We start from the raw sequence: 18,695 nt of genomic DNA on the forward strand, positions 1-18,695 counted from the left end.
TCTGGCTCATACGTTTGAAAGGAGTTAATGATTTTAAGGCAGAACTGGTGAAAAAGACAATAGAATTACATTTTTCTGTTCAGTTATTTCACAGAACATGGTGCCATTTTTAAAGCAAGGATACAAGCTACGACCTTTCTTCTGACCTTGTTTGCTTAGCACATTTAATGTTTATTAGCAGTGCTAGATTGACACCTCCATAGACTAACTCATTCATTCATTCAACTCATTCATTCATGGTCTCCATTCCAGTGTATTCCAAAAATAATTTCAGAAAACTTATAGACATACATAAAACAAAAGAAACACATAGAATATATTTATTTTATACAGAAAAAGAGCTGAAGTGGATGATCTCCTAGAATTACACTTCCTCGAAACACAGATCCAAATCCAACTGAGGTAAACAATGAAGTTAACAGAAATAATTCACACTTGTATAGTGCTGTATGATTTAAATGTGCTTTTTATTTCTTTTCAGCTTTGACAGCTCTGTGAGATAGGTATTATTACCCTATTTAAGAGATGAGAGTGACTTGCCCAAAGTCACCTAGCTAGTAAGAACAGAGTTGGAAATTTAAGCCGTGTCCTGTACCTCTTTCTTGCTTCCCCAAGGCCACATTCTCAATGGGCTATGCTTGATATCAATGTCACACTACTCATTTTAGCTCAAATCACCACTAAAGTTTTAGAAATGGTTTCTAAATACAAACTAAGTTTTGTGTTAGAAGTGAACATCCCAGTGATTTAAAACACTTTGATAGATGGGTTCCTTCTAAAATAAGAAGGAAATGGGGAAAAAAAATCAAAGAATGACCAAGTGATGAGAATGGGCTCTTCCTAAGAACCTTGCAGTAAACACCGTCTCCAAGGTCCCAACCCTGACCTCATGTGAACAAGTCACTTTGCCTCAGGCACTTGATCCCAGGAAACTGGCCCAGGACTGTGTGGGAAGAAAGTCTTCGAGGGTTGCCTGCTGCCTACAAAGCTGTTTTCAAAGGCAGCCTCCCAATGCACTTTTGTTCCACAAACAGAGGCACTAACATTCACTCTAGCAATATCCCAGTTTGCTGTTCGGCCCGCTTAGCTCTCAGCTGGAGGGTCCACACGGCCAATTGGGTGTGTATTTCAATTAAGAATGAAACCTACCACATGCCCTCAAGGACAGCTGCACAGCCATGAGTCGCTGAGTAGTGCACTATATTGTAGCAGTAAAATCGGAAAGCTTCTTAAGCCCTTTAAAATTTGGCCCAGGAAACAGAAAGATGACTTGCAGATGAGGGAAGTGGGTGGGTAAGATCTGTTGCCCAAGACAGAACTTCATGAGGGAATTTGCCACTCACAGCCCTGTCGCCTGGCCCTACTTCACATTTGTGAAGCAGGGCTAGGAGTCAGGGCTATGGGTCATTTTGTGACAAGTTCCTCACTCAGCAGCAGGGTGGGGATATAAGAGAAAGCAGTTCTTTGTCAATATCTACCATTTTCTTTTCACTACTACAAACATTAGGTGTTTATTTCCAATTCCATTCCTGGGAGGTTCCTGAGCCTGGCTGATGTTCTGTGGACAAGAAAGCAGGCAACGAAAATTTTGTCCACAGTCATGGAAAGAGGTAGATAAATAGAGCTAGGACCCTGTCTTAGGTTGGTTTCTCTCGGAAGCAGGCCCTGAGACAAGAATTTAGGGGGAGAGGGTGATACAGAGAAATGCTGGTAGAGGAGTGGAAAATGAGGCAGGAAGAGAAGCCAAGATGAAGTGCAGTGATGTGAGAGGTGAAGCGGGGCCTGCTGGACCCCCTGGGACCTGTATGTATAAACCTCGGATGTGTCCTACGCATAGACAAGAAAGCTCAGATATTTACCCGCTAACTCTCATCAACCATTGATTGAGGGCTGATTCCAAGGGTGTTAGCTCCCCAGACTTCAGGCTGTCTCAACGTGCAAACTCAGCGTTCTCCTGCAGCTAGAAGACATCCTCAGTCTGAGAGGGTCTCTGGGGCTTCTATTAAGAGGGTGTGGTAGGAGAGTGCTAAGATATGGGCTCTAACTCAGGAGCCTGTCTGTCAGAACCCATCTCTCTCTGACGTTCTCATTGCATTTTGCAGTATTAACAAGTCAACGGAAAAGTGTCAAGTCTTTCTCCTCACCAGGTCAGCAAAGGATAAAATTTCAAATCCCTTCTCTGACAAGTTGTTTTCCACACAACAAAAGCAGGTGTGTTGTTGTTGGTTTGGGTTCTATAAATCACCCATGCTTACTTTTAAAATTAGAAGAAACACATAACAATTTGAAGTTTAAAAAAATTACAAAGTATAAAATAAATCACCTGTAATCATCCCAATAAGATAACCACCAATCTCCCATCTGATATCTTATGATACATTTTTTATGCATACTTCTTACATATGTACACATATATAGTTTGACATAAATGGGATCATACATAACTGTTTTTATTGTGGAAAAAAAAAAAAAAAAAAAAAAAGATAACCACCAATCTCCCATCTGATATCTTATGATACATTTTTTATGCATACTTCTTACATATGTACACATATATAGTTTGACATAAATGGGATCATACATAACTGTTTTTATTGTGGATTTTTTTTTTTTTTTTTTTTTTTTTTTGCTTATCTCCCCCTCACCCTCCTCCAACTTCATGGAGCCATTCTACAGTGACTTCCCTGCCCACATTCCGCTCATAACCATCATGAACACATTGACAATGTTGACCTTCCCCAGTGTTGGTCATCCCCACTCTCCACGTTCTCCATATTAGTTTGCAGGCCACAGGATAAATCTGAAGAAATCTGCACAACTGTGCAGAATGACTCTACTACAATCCTCACCGCACCCTCAGCACAGCCTGTCTTTTTTCTAAGGCATCCCCAAGCACGGTGCTCCGGATTTCATGCACACCTAACTCCTAAGGGGCACAATGGAAAGAGCAGGGCTAAAGGTAGACCTGGACTCCTGCACTTAACTTAAAACAAGTCACAGCCTACCTTGGCTGGAAATTCCCAGCTTGTAAAATGGGACACCTAATGGCTACCGCACAAGATACAGTGAAGATTAAATAAGATAATGCCTCTCTAGCTAGCTCTTTCCCACATGACACTTTTCCTATGCCTTCAAACGTATACAGGTGTTTCCTGCCATAAAATTCTCATTCCTAAAGCTACTGCTCTTAATTCCTCCTTCTCTTTTACTGTCCGACAACTAGAATCAGTGACCCATAGTCACCACTTCTGGGCCCTCAGTGGCCACTCTAACTACTGAATATTGCCTCCCAAAGGTCCTTCTTATCTCCAGAACCACTTCTAAAGCCACGGGATTTCTCTCAGTCCTCTAATTCCTTAATGAATCAGTGGCTGCCGGCACTCTTCACTACCTAGCTTCTTCAGATTCCCTGTTGTACTGGCCTGTGTAGCCCTGAATTTTCCCGGTTTCCCTCTCACCTCTCTGGTCCTTACATTTCCACCCATGACTCAGTTTTCTCCTTTCATTATTACTGAAGCCATCTCCCAAATTTAACCCCCGGACTTCTGCTCTTCTCTTGCCACATTCTCTCCCTCAGCAAACTGAACTCAGTCCTCGGTTTCAACTATTATCTCAAAATAGTTGAAAGACTATTGTCCAAGCCAAGAGAAACATTCCAACCTCAAATTTCTAACCACTTATAAGAAAATTCCATGGGGAAGTATCATCACCTCCCACTTTCATATCACCTTCCATCCTACCTTCCCCATATCTATGACTGGCGGCACTATGCTTTCCACCCATCATTTCAGCTTAAAACTACAGCCCTTTTCAACTCAACACTTAGTCTTCACCTGCGCATGTCTGCATGCCATGCGTGTTCACTGCAGTGTATGAAGCACTCACGGCTCCTGACTGCATGGAACTCAGAGTCAACCCGAGGAGACAGGCATCAATTAATAATTATATAGTGAAGAACCTACTCCATTTGTGATAAACTACTATAATGGAAAAATACAGGATGTGGCAAGCGCATATAAAAGGGCATTTAACATAATGGAAGTGGGGAGGGTGGTCACTCCTCAACATAATGGCATTTAAGCCAAAAAGAAGACAGAAACCCAATCACAGAGAGCCTTATACCCGACCCTTTACTAGGTCCTGTCAGAGCTTCTTTCGTATCCCTCTCGTTATCCCATCCCCACTGACACTTTAAGACCCACTTCTCTTCAACCAAACAAAAGTTCCTGCTGCCAGCTTAATATTTCTAGAATACCTTGCTAACATTTGCACTTCCAGGACCAAGCCTGGGTGACCCTCAGCACAGCACTCAAGGTCCTGCTACACCTGGTTCCACTATTCCCCAGTGTGTGCGTGCTCTGCCCTGCAGCCAGGACTCACCGTCCTAGGATACGCCACACCAGCATCCTGGCAGAGTGAGCTCAACTAAATCAATAGGCTGAGTGAAATTGGCTACATTCCTGGGTGTTTGGTTTTCCTCCACTCAAATTCAAGAAAACTGCAGAAGCCCTGAGAATATTATACCCACTTCTCCTCACCAGACAAAGAATAAGCTCCATATTGACCACTAAGTGGCAGGAGCTAAAAAAAAAGAAGAAAAAGCTGGATGAGTGATGGCCGCTGACCAGACGTGCTCTGTAAAAAATCACACTGTAAATTTTCCTTGAAGCGTCAAAGGACCACATGAAACCCTCTCCTTCATTGCTTCACATGTTGCCACAAGGAGCTCAGGGTATGCAAAATGCAACTGCATAATTTCCCTTCCCTTTTTGACTTTCCATAATACTTATTATCAGCATCACACATTTTATCCGTCAATATAATTAAGGGATACTCTTTTTTATAGACATAAGGCAATTCTGGAAAAGTTTGTTGTTTTTTTTTAATTTGTTTATTTTTGGCTGCATTGGGTCTTTGTTGCTGTGCACAGGCTTTCTCTAGCTGTGGCGAGCGGGGGCTACTCTTCGCTGTGGTGCACGGACTTCTCATTGCGGTGGCTTCTCTTGTTGCGGAGCACGGGCTCTAGGCGCGCGGACTTCAGTAGTTGCGGCACGTGGGCTCAGTAGTTGTGGCTCGCAGGCTCCAGAGCACAGGCTCAGTAGTTGTGGCGCACGGGGTTGGTTGCTCCATGGCATCTGGCATCCTCCCAGACCAGGGCTCCAAACCTCTCTCCTGCATTGGCAGGCAGACTCCTAACCACTGTACCACCAGGGAAGTCCCCCAATTCTGGAAAAGTTTAAGCCACTGAATATGTATAAAATATGAAAAATTTTGTGCTCATTAAAGATTTCTGGCTACTTTGTTAATTTAAGAACATAAAAATGTGCTTCACTTAAAAGAATCATTTGGTGGTGTGATGAACTGGGAGACTGGGATTGACATATATACACTAATATGTATAAAATGGATAACTAATAAGAACCTGCTGTAGAAAACAATAAATAAAATAAAATTCAAAAAAAAAGAATCATTTACACAAATAATAATTATAAATCTCTATTGTGTTTGCCTTGAAATGTTTTAAATTTTAGTTCAAATGCCTCTGCAAGACTGACTTTTAATGAATCTGCATTAATTAGTCTGGGTAAGCTGTTAGAGAGGAGCAGGGAGGAAGAGAGAGAGAGGGAGAGAAAGGAGACTTAAGAACAGAAGAAATTATCAACATTAAAGCAAAACAAAGAAAAATCATCTTCATTGGTTTAGTGTACTTCCCTGTGCTAAGTAGATACAAAAGGTACTCATTTTTCAAAAAGGTAACTTGGGGAAATAGGAGGAGAGGAAAAATAAGTGTTATTTATTACAATTTTGCCATGTGGAGCTCTACTTAATCAGAATCATTTTCAAAACTATCCTGATCTGTCATTTCTCCACTAACACTTCATTTTTATTGTCTGAAAGCTGCAAGTTTATTCAGACTAAGACAAGGTTCTTTACTTTTTTACATGAGTTTATTTCCTGATTTAATGAGACCATTTCCAAACAAAAATTATACTCATTCACACGTTGCTGAAAACGGAAGAATGGCACCATACTGTAATTAAAATAAGCTTAGCAGAATTCCAGCCTATACTCCCTAGGCAAGAGCATATTCTTGGCATCAAGATGTATCTGCAGAACCTATATTAGCAGTTTTATCTTTATTTCCCTTTTGTATATAACCTTGGATTCTCATGATTTGCAGCAACATGATTTAGAAAACATTCTGCATCTTGATAAAGCCTTTCCATTTTCTTTCTTCCATATTTCAAAAGAGAGAAAAATTCAGAGTACTTAAAATAATGTGTTTTATCTACATCAATTGGGAGGAGTGTGTGGCAAAAAGCCAATTTCACTGACCAAAGTACCTCTAAAATGCACATGGAGTTACACAGTTAAACTCAGAAGACAGCCTCAAGAACAAAAGGTTCTGCAGAGGATTAAGGTTTTCAGCTACTGCTCCAGAAAGAGAAGCCCTTTTTCTAGTTAACTCCCAAAAGACACCTCCCTCTCCCATCCTGACAACTTTCACTACAGAGCTTCAGCACCACAATTTTATTTCTCATTTTCTTCTTGCATCTTTGGAAAAGCGTCGTTACAATATGAACCCATTTCACACATCTCATACTTGTCTTGGCTCACCTATGGGTCTCATAGATGATATCTAATTTCGTGATAAAACTCTGAAAACCATGTTGTTTATGTCTGAGGTCTCCTCAGGAAGGCAGCACTTACTCATATACCTCAAAATAAAAAGTCAACAAGAATAAGCCCTTAAACAAATAAGACACTAATTTCTTCCATCTCCTGAAAGAAGAAGTTTGCCCTAAGAGGGAAAAAAATTCACTGAAGACTTTGACATTGAAAAGTTTACTGCACTACTTCTTCTCATATATGCACTGATCAGAAGAGTTTAATATTGAAATATTTCTTTCACAGAATTTTTAGAAATTATCTGAATAAGTAAATTGCATATTTAAAACACTTAAATCATGATTTAAAGAAATGTTTAACACTAAAATTTTCCAGAAAAAAAAAAAACTTTTATTTTCAGGCTCATCCATTCCCAACTTCACAACCTCAGGGGATGGGAGTCAGGGGCAAGGTGGTATGCCAGCCCAAGGGATAACTACACCTTACACAGCTCCATGGTAGCTAGTCCAGTGCTGGGCACACCCTATGCACTTGTAAAAAATTGTGAAATTGAGCAAAATAAATATGACAGGGCAGGTAACCCAGGGAATAGTTATTTATTTATTCAATACACGTTTACCCTGTGCCTACTTCAGCCTAAGCGCTATACCAGGCCTTAGGGATATAAGAGTTAACAAGATGGACAGTCTTGGCCCTCAGGTAAAATCAAGTCAGAAAGAAGAGACGGACATCAAACAACTGTGATAAATATCATACCTGAGAGGTGCAAGTGCTATGAAATACAAAGAGAAACCCACCTTAGTCTGGGAGTAAGGAAGTCAAGGAAGGCTTTCCTGAGGGACACTTAGGCTGAGACTTCATAGAGGGCTGGGGCGAGAGCGTTCTGGGCATGTACAAAGCCCCTGCGGTGAGAGTGAGCATATCATGGCTAGAGTGTAATGGGACTGAGGGATGCTAAGAGAGGAAGAGGGTGAGGTACACATCGGATCTTGCAGTTCTCTCCAGGAAGTGATAAGGATTTTCGACTGTATTCCAATGAAATGGAAAGCTTTTGAAAGGTGTTAAGCAGTGGAACTACCTGATCAGATTTAAATTTGTAAACCATCATTCTATCTGCTATTTGAAGGATGACTGGGAGAAAGCATGGTAGAGCTCCTGACCAAGATTCTACTCCCCAGCTCCCAGCCTCAATTCTCTCCAACTTTTAATTCATAACATGTGCCATTCTAGATCTTACATAACACTTAATTTCTGTGCCATTTTTTAGAGCACCTGTTTACAGACCACCTGATCAAATACTAACCATTTCCTATTTCAAATCCCCCTAAGCTTTACTCTCTACTCTCTCTATTCTTATGTCCTGTATCCTTTTGTATATCTTCATGCTAAGTGTACAACAGGTATTCAGTGAATACTTCCTAAGTAGATTTAAGGCTTGACTAGCAAGTGTCTTTTAAGCTGTGGAACAGAGAACTGCCAAGACTCCCTTCTGGTGTGCATTTCTCTAGTAGACACCAAGCCTGTATTTTCAGAGGGAACAGTGATGGTCAATGGTGCATGCGACAGGACTGAGGGTTGAGGCTATCATCACTTTTGTCAAAGAAACAAGATTAGTTATGGTCACCTCCCATCAATCACCTCCAACTATCTTTCTCCACCCACAGACCTAACCCATGGCCTGTACTACAAAGATATAAGTTGAGCTGTCCTCTTCTCCCCATTGCCACCCTGGAAGACTCAACTGTGAAGTTCACATAGTTTCCAAATAGCTAGAGGTTGCAAGGCACACCTATACGTTTATTTATCTCCTGAGTTTGAAATCAAATTTCTCTGTACTAAAAAACTTCAGTTAGAACATTGCTGCAGTCAGAATGTTGCCCTAAATTTTAAGGAAAGAGACAAAATAATAGGGAACAAAGAGAAAAAGAACAAGAGAAAGCCTACTTCAAGTTTCACTAGTTTGCCAAGTTCATACCTTTGCAGCCAGCCGACACTCCATCACCCTGATATTGAAATGAGAAGTTGCTGCTTTATTCATTTCCACACAACTGTTGGCAATCACAAACACTGCTCCACTTGGGAGTTTCACATCAGTTGCCCTCAGAGGACTAAATTCTATCAACTTGGCCTATTGAGAAAAAAATGACAGGTGAGATATAATGTATTAGAATTCAGAAAATGTTTAACCATTTATGCATTTATTTACCTTAGTAAAAATTTTTCCACAAAATGCATTCATTTATTCATTCAAATATTATTTACTGACTTCCAGGCACTGTACTAGGCACTGGAGATACAAGAGTGAACAAGACAGACACTGTCCCTGCCCTCATAGAGATTACAATCTAGTGGGAAAGGCAGTCAAGTAGTCAAATACACTGCCAGGTTGTGTTACAAGGGTAGCAAAGCACCCGGCAGTATATAGAAACACAGTTGTAGCACCTGATCAGATATAGCCTAGTGTAGGCGCCTCTGAAAAAAAGGGAAATCTAAACTGAGACTTAAAGGATGAGCAAAAGTAGGACAGACAGAGGGTTTCTTTACCCAAATAGGATGTCAAGAAGAGGGAAGAGTATAAGCAAGTTCACAGGCAAAAAATACTATGAGGTGTTAATAGAGTCTTGAGTATTGCAATTTAGCTGGAGCTTAGTGTTTGAGGGATGAGGCATGGTGAGAGGACAGAACTGAGTGGAGGGCAGGTAAAGCAGGGGTAGATCATGAAGTACTTTTTGCAAGCCCAAAGAATTTGGACTTTGTTCAGACTCTACAGCTAACTTACTTTAACAACAGAACTCTTGCCATCATGTCTGCTTGTCAGGTCTCATCCAAAAGACCCAGAGTATTTTCTTGGCATTAAACCAAATTTCCTCATGCCTCCTGTCTTTGGCTTAGGGGAATCAACAACAAATACTCTTAATAAGAAGAAATCCAGGTATTCTTGGAAAATAGCCAAGCCTGTAGGAATCTGATGGAAAACTAAGAAAAGATTTTAAAGAAATTTCTCTTTCTATTTTGGAAATGGTCAGTTTATGGCAACTATGAGAACCTCTGCTGTCTATGGGAGTTGATAACCAAGGGAAAGTGGTATTGGCTAAGGAATTCATTCCTGGCTTCCTGTCAGCATTCTTTTCCCTACCACTAAAGCCCCAAAAATGTTGACAGAGAAAAATGATACCATAGAGTACATTACAAAATAGAGGACTAGTGAATATATGTGGTAAGAGAACTAACATTTGGGTTTAAAACCAACAGGAGATTATGAAAATGCCATGAGATGAAATGATTTGGGACAAGAGCGAGAAAAGAGGTCCCAATAACTAGGGAGTTGAGAAATCGCATACTAACAATGAATTAGAGGGAGGGGAAAAAAAACACCTAGACACCTGAGGTATGATTCTGGAAGCTTAAGGGAGAGGTGATCAACATGAAACAGAGCCAGTGAACTGGTGATAGCCTTGAATTACAAAGCAGTTGAGAAATACCATCCTACAATAGAGCCTAATAGAAGAGGCTGCCCAGAAAAAAAAGCACTCTGGGGATCTCAAGGCCTTCCTCTCTGGGCGAACATTCCCTGGTGGATATTTCCAAATAGCTCAATGCCACCTACAGTTCCTTCTTCTGCAAGAAATGATATGGACTGGTCCATCCCTCCTCCTTCAGTGCCAATGTAATGCTCACTCTTGGTGCAGATTTCTGCAAGTTCCACCTGGAAAAGTAAAAATTGATTTGCACTGTGAGTATATCATAATCTACTGCTCATTCATTTCCTACTCCAGACATGACATATGGGTTTGAATTCCAGTGCAGCTCTGATCAACTGATAGTAGCTGCCTGCAGCATTGGGTTAACAAGAACTCCAACACTACCATTAAGCTCAATAGGAAAACATACAAAGATCAATTAATGTCTGCTATGAGTTGGAATGAGATATTGACTGTGCATGTTGTGTACAGTCTCGTCCCTCAGTACCAAGAGGGGATTCGTTCCAGGACCCCACGGGATACCAAAATCTGAGGATGCTCAAGTTCCTTATATAATATGGCAAAGTACTTGCACATAACCTATGCACATCCTCTCATATACTTCAGATAATCTCTAGATTACTTATAATACTTAATACAATGTAAATACTATGTAAATAGTTGTAAATACAATGTGAATGCCACGTAAATAGTTGCCAGTGTGCAGCAAATTCAAGTTTTGCTTTTTGGAACTTTCTGGACTTTTTTTTGGGAATATTTTTGATCCATGGTTGGTTGAATCTGCAGATGCAGAACCTGAAGATATAAGGAGGGCCGACTGTATTTGCTATCCCTAAAAGACTTCACAGGGCAAGCAGTTTCTCCCATCTTTCTGTTTGCTCCATCCCTCTCTAGACTGGCATCACCAAAAATCTCATATGGGCACTGATTCATTTCTGCCTCAGCTTTCTTTGTCTCCCAACAGTGGACTACTCCACAGTCTCCCCACAGCCAAAGTGAGGTCATCCAACCTTATTTTCCGGTCCAAAAGTAATGCTGCCTCTGTGGCTTTTCCATTAAATGTAAGAATCAGAACTAGTGTCATCTCATCAGACACACCTTCCTCCAATCAAGATGAAGAGGCCCAATACATTAACACATTTCTAATCCAAACTGAAAATGTCAAAATATCTATTTAAGAATCTTCTATGGCTTCCTATTCCTTCTATGGCTTCTTATTTCCTAGAAATAAGTTCAAATTCCTCAACCTGGCATTTCAAAGCTTTCCAAAATGTGCAACTAATTTACACATGAAATCATATTATCTACCACTCTTTTCCAGTTATATTTGTCTCCATGACCATCTCACACATTTATGTAACCTGGTATTACTTCCTGTCTTCTCTCATATAAATCCTATATTGCCATTCACTATATGGCTTATTGGCTACCTACTATGGGCAAGTCCACTCAAATTTTCCTCCATCACAGTCTTCCTCAAATACTGTTCCCACTATGGCATCCTGCTTCTCTAAACCCTCACAACACTAACAGTATCATCCACTTACCCTACTATTCATTCATTCATTCTTTTCTTTTTCTTCTAAGACTTGATTCAAGCCTTTATTTCTTACCTGTTTTACTGGAAGATCCCCCTAGAGTGATCATTCTGAAGCACTGATATAATCATCTCTTGCTTGCTTGGTTGCCAATGCCTTGACGATCATACTTCTCACTGTGGTACACAACAGCTCTAATGATTTATCCCTTGCTCACACCTCCATCCTGCTCTCCCACCACTAACCCCGTAAACCCTAGGCTCAGACCACTGGAAAAATGCTGTTCCTCGTCACCCCCAGGCTCTCTCAGTGCCTTTAAAACTGTGACTTCCTGTCCTCCTCACTCAGTACTCCTCTCTCCAGCATCCCCCACTCGTCATTAGGATTAACCCAAGTGTCACCTCTCCCTTGGAGCCCTCACCACCACCCAAAGGCACACACACTCCACATAATCCCTCTTCTGTGCTCCCTGTATATAACTCTATGCTCATTTACCAAACCATGCTTTAAGCGTGGCCTTCCTTGTGTGTTTATCCATCAGTCTATGAGAGCCCATGCAGTGCCCAGACCAGAGCCCACTTAACTAATAAGACTGAATCACACAGTGTTCATTATTGCTCTTTAATAGTGTCAGGTTTCAATCACATCTATTTACCCCGGAAAATTGTCAGTCCCGTGAGAAACAGACAAAATAGGTGTTTCTTTTGTGTTCCCTACCTCACACAATGCCGAGCACATAGTAAATACTCAATAAATACCCGCTGCTTTCACTTTCTGAGAATAGCTGCCCAGACATCATTTGATAGATCCTGTAAGTGTCATATTCCTTGTTGGATTCACTAACATTAATTTTGTCTCATGACACGCGGTAAGCTTGGTATTTTGACGTAATGGGCATTGTGTGTGGCCTAATGAACATACCAGAACCAGCAACCTTCCATAATAGGCATATTAAAAATAAATTGGTAACCAAAAGGTCAAAACACTTGGATTTTAAAATGTAAAGAAACAATATACCCAGGAGAAGAAGTCCATGCACAATTCATGAGGAATGAGGAGACCTGGGTCCCTATATAACTGTGACAGTGGCCAGTGTGAAAAGTCACCTCCCCACAACAGCAGTAACAGTCATACTTACATGCTAAGTACCTGGCATTATCTCTCCTTTAGGCCTCCAAACAACTCTCTGCTTATCCTTATTATACAGATGAGGAAAATGGGACTTGGAGACATAAACAGTGGAGAAGCCAGGATTTGAACCTCATCTGCCTGACACCAAAGTTGGTGTTCTTTTCACAATGGACTTTTATTACTCCCCTACCCACCACCAAATAATATAACCAGATAACATAGCCTATTTTTTTCACTACCTCAGAGGGATGTGAAATGACGAATGAGATCACCAAAATTTAAGTATTCTCCCTCTTAAGAGGAAAGAAACTAAGGCATCGAGAAGTATATGCTTATTAATTGTTTTTAAAAGCCTCTGAATGTGTGGCAACAACTGTATACTTTAACAGAAATATGTTAATTTTTCCAGACTACCTATCTCCACGAAATTCAGAGGGACCCCAGGAGTCCCTAGCATCTCTGTGTCAAGGAGAGTCCATCTGCAGGGCTGCAGACATCCCTATGCTTTGCTGCTACCTCTCATGCTGAATTCTGACATGTGGATCTCATTACTGGACAGACAATAACCATGAATTTTAAATGGAGGAAACAAAAAGAAAAGGAAGATAAGAAAGTTGAAAGATGAAAGAAAGGATGACTCATTTTACAGTCCCCCCAGAATGCATGAGGAATTCAGTGGTAAATATAGAGGAAAGAAACTAGTACCAGAAGCTTCCAAATCTTGATTAAAGCCCCAACCCTCCTGCTAACAAGCTAGGTGACCTCAGATAGATTGCTTAACTTTTCTGAGTTTCCATTTCTTCATATACTATTAATAACAATAATAGTTTTCACAGTTAGAATTTATTGACTACTTACTATATGCCAGGTACTGTTCCAATTGCTTTGTATGAATTAATCATTTACTTCTCACAATGACCCTATAAGATAGGTATCTCCTCCTCATTTTACAGACAAGGAAACTGAGTGGGTTTATTAGCTGAGACTAGGCTAGTAATTACTAAAGCTGAAATTCAAACTCCACTTGTCTAACCCCAGAGCCCATACTCTTAATCACCAGGCTATATTACCTCCCATCCATAATATGGAGAAAAATACCTACCTCCCTGGCTATGGGATTATTGTTATGATCCAGTGAATTAGATAAAAACATCCCACAAACTCTAAAGAAGTATACAATTTTAAATTTTATTATTTTTACAGAATGAATAAGGAATCATCTGATTTATACAAGTAAGTAGCTAAATCCCAAGCCAAATGTAAAAACAGGTTTAATTAATCTGGAACTCAGGACCATTTTTTGAACTGTTCAGGGGGAGTTCCCTGGTGGCCTAGTGGCTAGGATTCCAGGCTTTCACTCTCATGGCCCTGGCTTCAATCCCTGTTTGGGGAACTAAGATCCCACAAGCCTTGAGGTGCAGCCCAAAAAAAAAAAAAAAATTTTTTTTTAAACTGTTCAGGGTAAGAGAGAACTTAAAAGATTCTGGGTGTCCCTAAGAGAACCAATTCAACAATAAAGTGTAATGGAGTTTCAGACAAACAGGAGAATGTGCGTTCCATTTAAAGCATCCCAGTCTAAATTGGGGGGCGGGTGGGAGGGGCGTGGAGGGGGGAGTCCCTGCCTGCCAAACAAAACATGCCTGTAGTATAAACTTCAACTGCAGGCCCACAGGCGGCTTCCCCACTGGCCCTAGCCCTTCACCCCCATACTAAAAGCAAAAAGGTCAAATCCTAAAAGGTTATGAGATGTGAAGAAACTAGACACAAAAGATTTTTTTTTAATTTCAAATCTTGTTTAAGGAAAAACTTGCATGCCTCCAACAATAAGCAAAACTCAGTGCTAGGCCCATAGCCTTAGCCAGGGATGGCATGATCTGAACTCAGAGAACCATTAATGGAGGTGCCTTAACAGCAGGGGATGTAAACGGGAGAAGAGAATGCCTATCATTCTGGGTGATGTGAGGGAGACATGTGAGCCTGCCTCACCCTTTCTATCCTTGGGGACACTGGAAATAGAACCGTAAAATGTGCTCCCAGAGTTATAATCAGGCAGAGTGACGTGCAAAAACACTAAACACTCCATACACACTTGAATTATGTAAAATATCAAGAGATTTCATGAGAATAAGAAGGAGCTTTCTAAAACACATTAACAAAAGTGTATGGAAACAAGCCTATCGGAAGTTAACTTCCAGAACAAACCGAATCATGCTTTGTGACCACCTACAGGGGTGGGATGGGGGGGGAGGGGGGGAGACGCAAGAGGGAGGAGATATGGGAACATATGTATACGTATAGCTGATTCACTTTGTTATACAGCAGAAACTAACACACCATTGTAAAGCAATTATACTCCAATAAAGATGTTAAAAAAATCAATAAATAAAAAATTATTAGGTAAACATCATAGTAACAATTCTTACAGGCAAGATACACTAATGGATAAATGGATGCAAGTTTGAAGAGAAACAGAACAGTTACAGAAATTACTCCAAGACACTTATGAATTACAAAAGGAAAAATAGTGGAGAAATCTATCGGGCAGCAACTCAACTAAATGATAAAGTTTAAAATCACTAGTAATAAGATATATCAACATCATGATAGAATGCATAAAGGACACATCACTTCTGTGATATTCTTGCCAAAAAATGCATAACCTCAATCTAATCATGACAAAAAAATCTGACAAACCCTAATTGATAGATATGAAAGTACTAAATAACTGACTGCAAAATAACTGAGCAGGACTTATCATACTATCAGGGTCATGGAAGACAAAAAATGAGGAACTGCCACAGATTGGAAAAGCTTAAGGAGAGACCATTAAATGCAATGTAGAATCCTGGAATAGATCCTGGAACAGAAAAAGAACATTAGGAGGAAAACTGGCGAAGTTTGAATGAAGTCTATAGTATAGTTAATAGTATTGTATCAATGTTAATTTCCTGGTTTTGAAAATTGCACTATGGATATATAAGTTGTTAACATTAAGGAAAATGAGGTAATGTGTATACCTGAACTCTATTATTTTTAACAGCTTTTTTTGTGATAGAAGTGACATATACACATTTAGTATAAATTTTAATAAGCTTGACACATGTATTCACCCATCAAAGCATCACCACAAGATAGTGAACACCTATCCATCACCTCTAAAAGTCTCCTAATGCCTTTTGTGCTCCCTCGTTCCTGCATTACAGCCTGGGATCCCCAGCCCACCTATCCCTGGCACAGACCTGCTTTCTGTCATCATAGATCAGCTTGCATTATCTAGAGTTCTGTGTAAATGAAAAAAATGTGCTCTTTTGTGTCTGAGTTCTTTCATGCAGCATAATTCGTTTTGAGATCCATCCACGTCATTTCAGGATAGTGAACACCTATCGAACACCTCTAAAACTTTCCTAATGCCCTTTGTGCCCCCTCGTTCCTGCCTTACAGCCTGGGCCCCCCAGCCCACCTATCCCTGGCTTTCTGTCACCATAGATCAGCTTGCATTATCCAAAGTTCTGTGTAAATGAAAAAAATGTGCTCTTTTGTGTCTGAGTTCTTTCATGCAGCATAATTCGTTTTGAGATCCATCCACGTCATTTGTAGTTCATCCCTTCATACTGCTGGTAGTATTCCGCTGTATGCCTATACCACAGTTTGTTCATTTGTCGGTTGACGGACATTTGGCTTGTTTTTAGCTTTTGGCTATTGCAGATAGAGCTGCTGTGAGCATTGGTGTATAACAACACAACAAAAAAAAGAACAAATCAAATTTGAGGACCGGATCCCTGATGCCTGAGGGATTCTGAGGCTCACCCACTTCACCTATCCTCCAAGCCCCTCCCCCCAACACACAGGCAACCTGAGAACCCTCAGGCAAAAACAGCAAAGCTCTAATGAAGAAGGGACTCATTCCCCTCCCACCAATGTATCAATATTTTCTTCTGTCCTTACACCTGAGCATGTCAAGAACCCCAGGCACCTCCAATCTCCAGACTGTCAGAAGACAATCTGACTACATGAGAAATTTTTCCGAAGTTTGTAGCCAATAAACTCATTTCTATTTTGACTCCTGCCCTCTGGACAGTTAGGAGAACCCTGGCATTATTCATGGATCTTCTTTTAAAGCTACTGAAGATAGTTAATGAGGCTAATTTAGCCCTTTGTGTGGTTCTTCTCTTGAAGCAGCCTGGGAAAGAACCAAAAATCACATGGCCTCCCAAATTAAACAGTGTACCCATCTGCTGACCAGTGGGGATCCAGTAATAAGAGAAATAACAGGGTTAGGTTTAATAGTCACTGAGAAGGGCTAAAGATTCATAAATGTGTTGTCTAGCTAAAACTGGACATTTATAAAGACAATAAAAATACAAAAGACTTTAAGATATCAATACAGTAAACTTTATTTTTGTTTAGCAGTTTTACTAATGAGATTGTTAAAAGTAGAATAATATGTAGACAGAAAATGTTAATCTTTTCCTATGGGAAGCCTTGCTATTAAGAACACAGACCCTAACCGAGACAGCATCAGCCAGCTATTGTAGGTCACTGACAAGTGCAAGTTAAGAGAAAAGAAGGAAATGAACAGCCCCATTCATTCATTCAACAGTCATTTAAAACTAGCATCCTACAGATAAGTGGACAGGTCACTCAGTGTCTTCCCTCAAGCTCACAATATTGATAATGTCTTCAAGTGAACAAGTCTTTCAAAAGGAAGTGTAAAACTAGTGTGCCAGACAATGATGTGCCCCCTAGATGTGCTGTCCACCCACCTCCATCCTACTATCTGCCCAGGAGGCTGCCCAGCATGAACTATATCGAGAGGCTCCTGTGCACTCTGCTTCCCACTGGATTTTTTCAACAGAGGACTCCAGCAGGAAATGGGGGATGAGGGAGGGGGGAGTGAGGTCATGCTGCCAAGATCACCTTCAGACCCAAGGGCATAACAGCTCAGCTACAACTAGTCCTCATTACCTACTACACCTTTGGAAATAGTCGCTATGAAATAAATTGCCCTTGATTATTGAGTATGCTGTCTATTTCTTGTCATGACCCTGGCTGATATATCTAGATAAGGTGAAAATGTTAATGGCTCCTCTGACTTTTCTTTGCCTCAAATATTTTCTCAACTTTCTCCCCCTGCAAGCCTTCTCCACCTTAACTTTCAAAATGCCTGGGTTCTTACTTGGGGCTATTTTAAAATTCTTCCCCAAATTGGCAAACCTGTTAGGTAGACCCGAGCCAAGTAGGAGAAACTTCATGAAACAGCACCAAGGTAAATCTAAAAAAGACTGATATAGACTTGCTTTGTTTTGTAACATGGCTGATGACCAAACTCTAACTTGTGGACACTTTGGAGTGTTCTAAGGGGGGGAGAAAAGTAGGCTTGCTTTAATTAGAAAAAGAAGAAGAAGGAGGCTATTATTTCTTCTTCACATCTCTAACTCAAAGAGTTTATTAACTTTCAGATTTTTTACTGCAAGAAAAGTTGCCTGAGGACAATGACAGACAGTTCCCAAATGAACAAAGCAGATGCAACTGACTCTGATGGTTTAGGCTGAAAAGTTCCAGTAAATAATGCAGGAAAGGAAAAAGGAGGAGTTCAAATATTTAAAAAATCAGCAACCACAAAGAAACAACACTGAAGAGGATTCTCAAAAGTAAATCTGAAAAACCTGCTAAAATCTAGAACCATCAAAGATTATGCACTCACAAGTGTATATCACACACACACAAAAAGAACAAAAGTGGACTCCTCCATCCGTGTACACTGAAGAGAACATAATCTAATGAATCTTGAGAAGGCTAGTATTTGGGGAATGTGGCTCTCAAACTACCTGGGGTGTGGCTTCCCTGGTGGCGCAGTGGTTGAGAGTCCGCCTGCCGATGCAGGGGACATGGGTTCATGCCCCGGTCCGGGAAG

General features: G+C 40.5%; 1 protein-coding gene across 3 annotated transcripts in view; it reads right to left on the reverse strand.

The window, feature by feature from the left end:
* GALK2 (galactokinase 2) overlaps window positions 1-18,695 on the reverse strand; it is a 142,361-nt gene that overhangs the window by 52,280 nt on the left and 71,386 nt on the right. For all 3 annotated transcript variants that reach the window (XM_024116899.3, XM_024116895.2, XM_055088241.1), the window contains 2 exons: window positions 10,238-10,336; window positions 8,606-8,758 (listed from right to left, as the gene is read on the reverse strand). In XM_024116899.3, coding sequence (XP_023972667.1) covers window positions 8,606-8,758; window positions 10,238-10,336 — 252 coding nt within the window. The remainder of the gene's footprint in view (window positions 1-8,605; window positions 8,759-10,237; window positions 10,337-18,695) is intronic.

Source organism: Physeter macrocephalus, chromosome 11 (genome assembly GCF_002837175.3).
Source record: "Physeter macrocephalus isolate SW-GA chromosome 11, ASM283717v5, whole genome shotgun sequence".
Classification (NCBI taxonomy): domain Eukaryota; kingdom Metazoa; phylum Chordata; class Mammalia; order Artiodactyla; family Physeteridae; genus Physeter; species Physeter macrocephalus.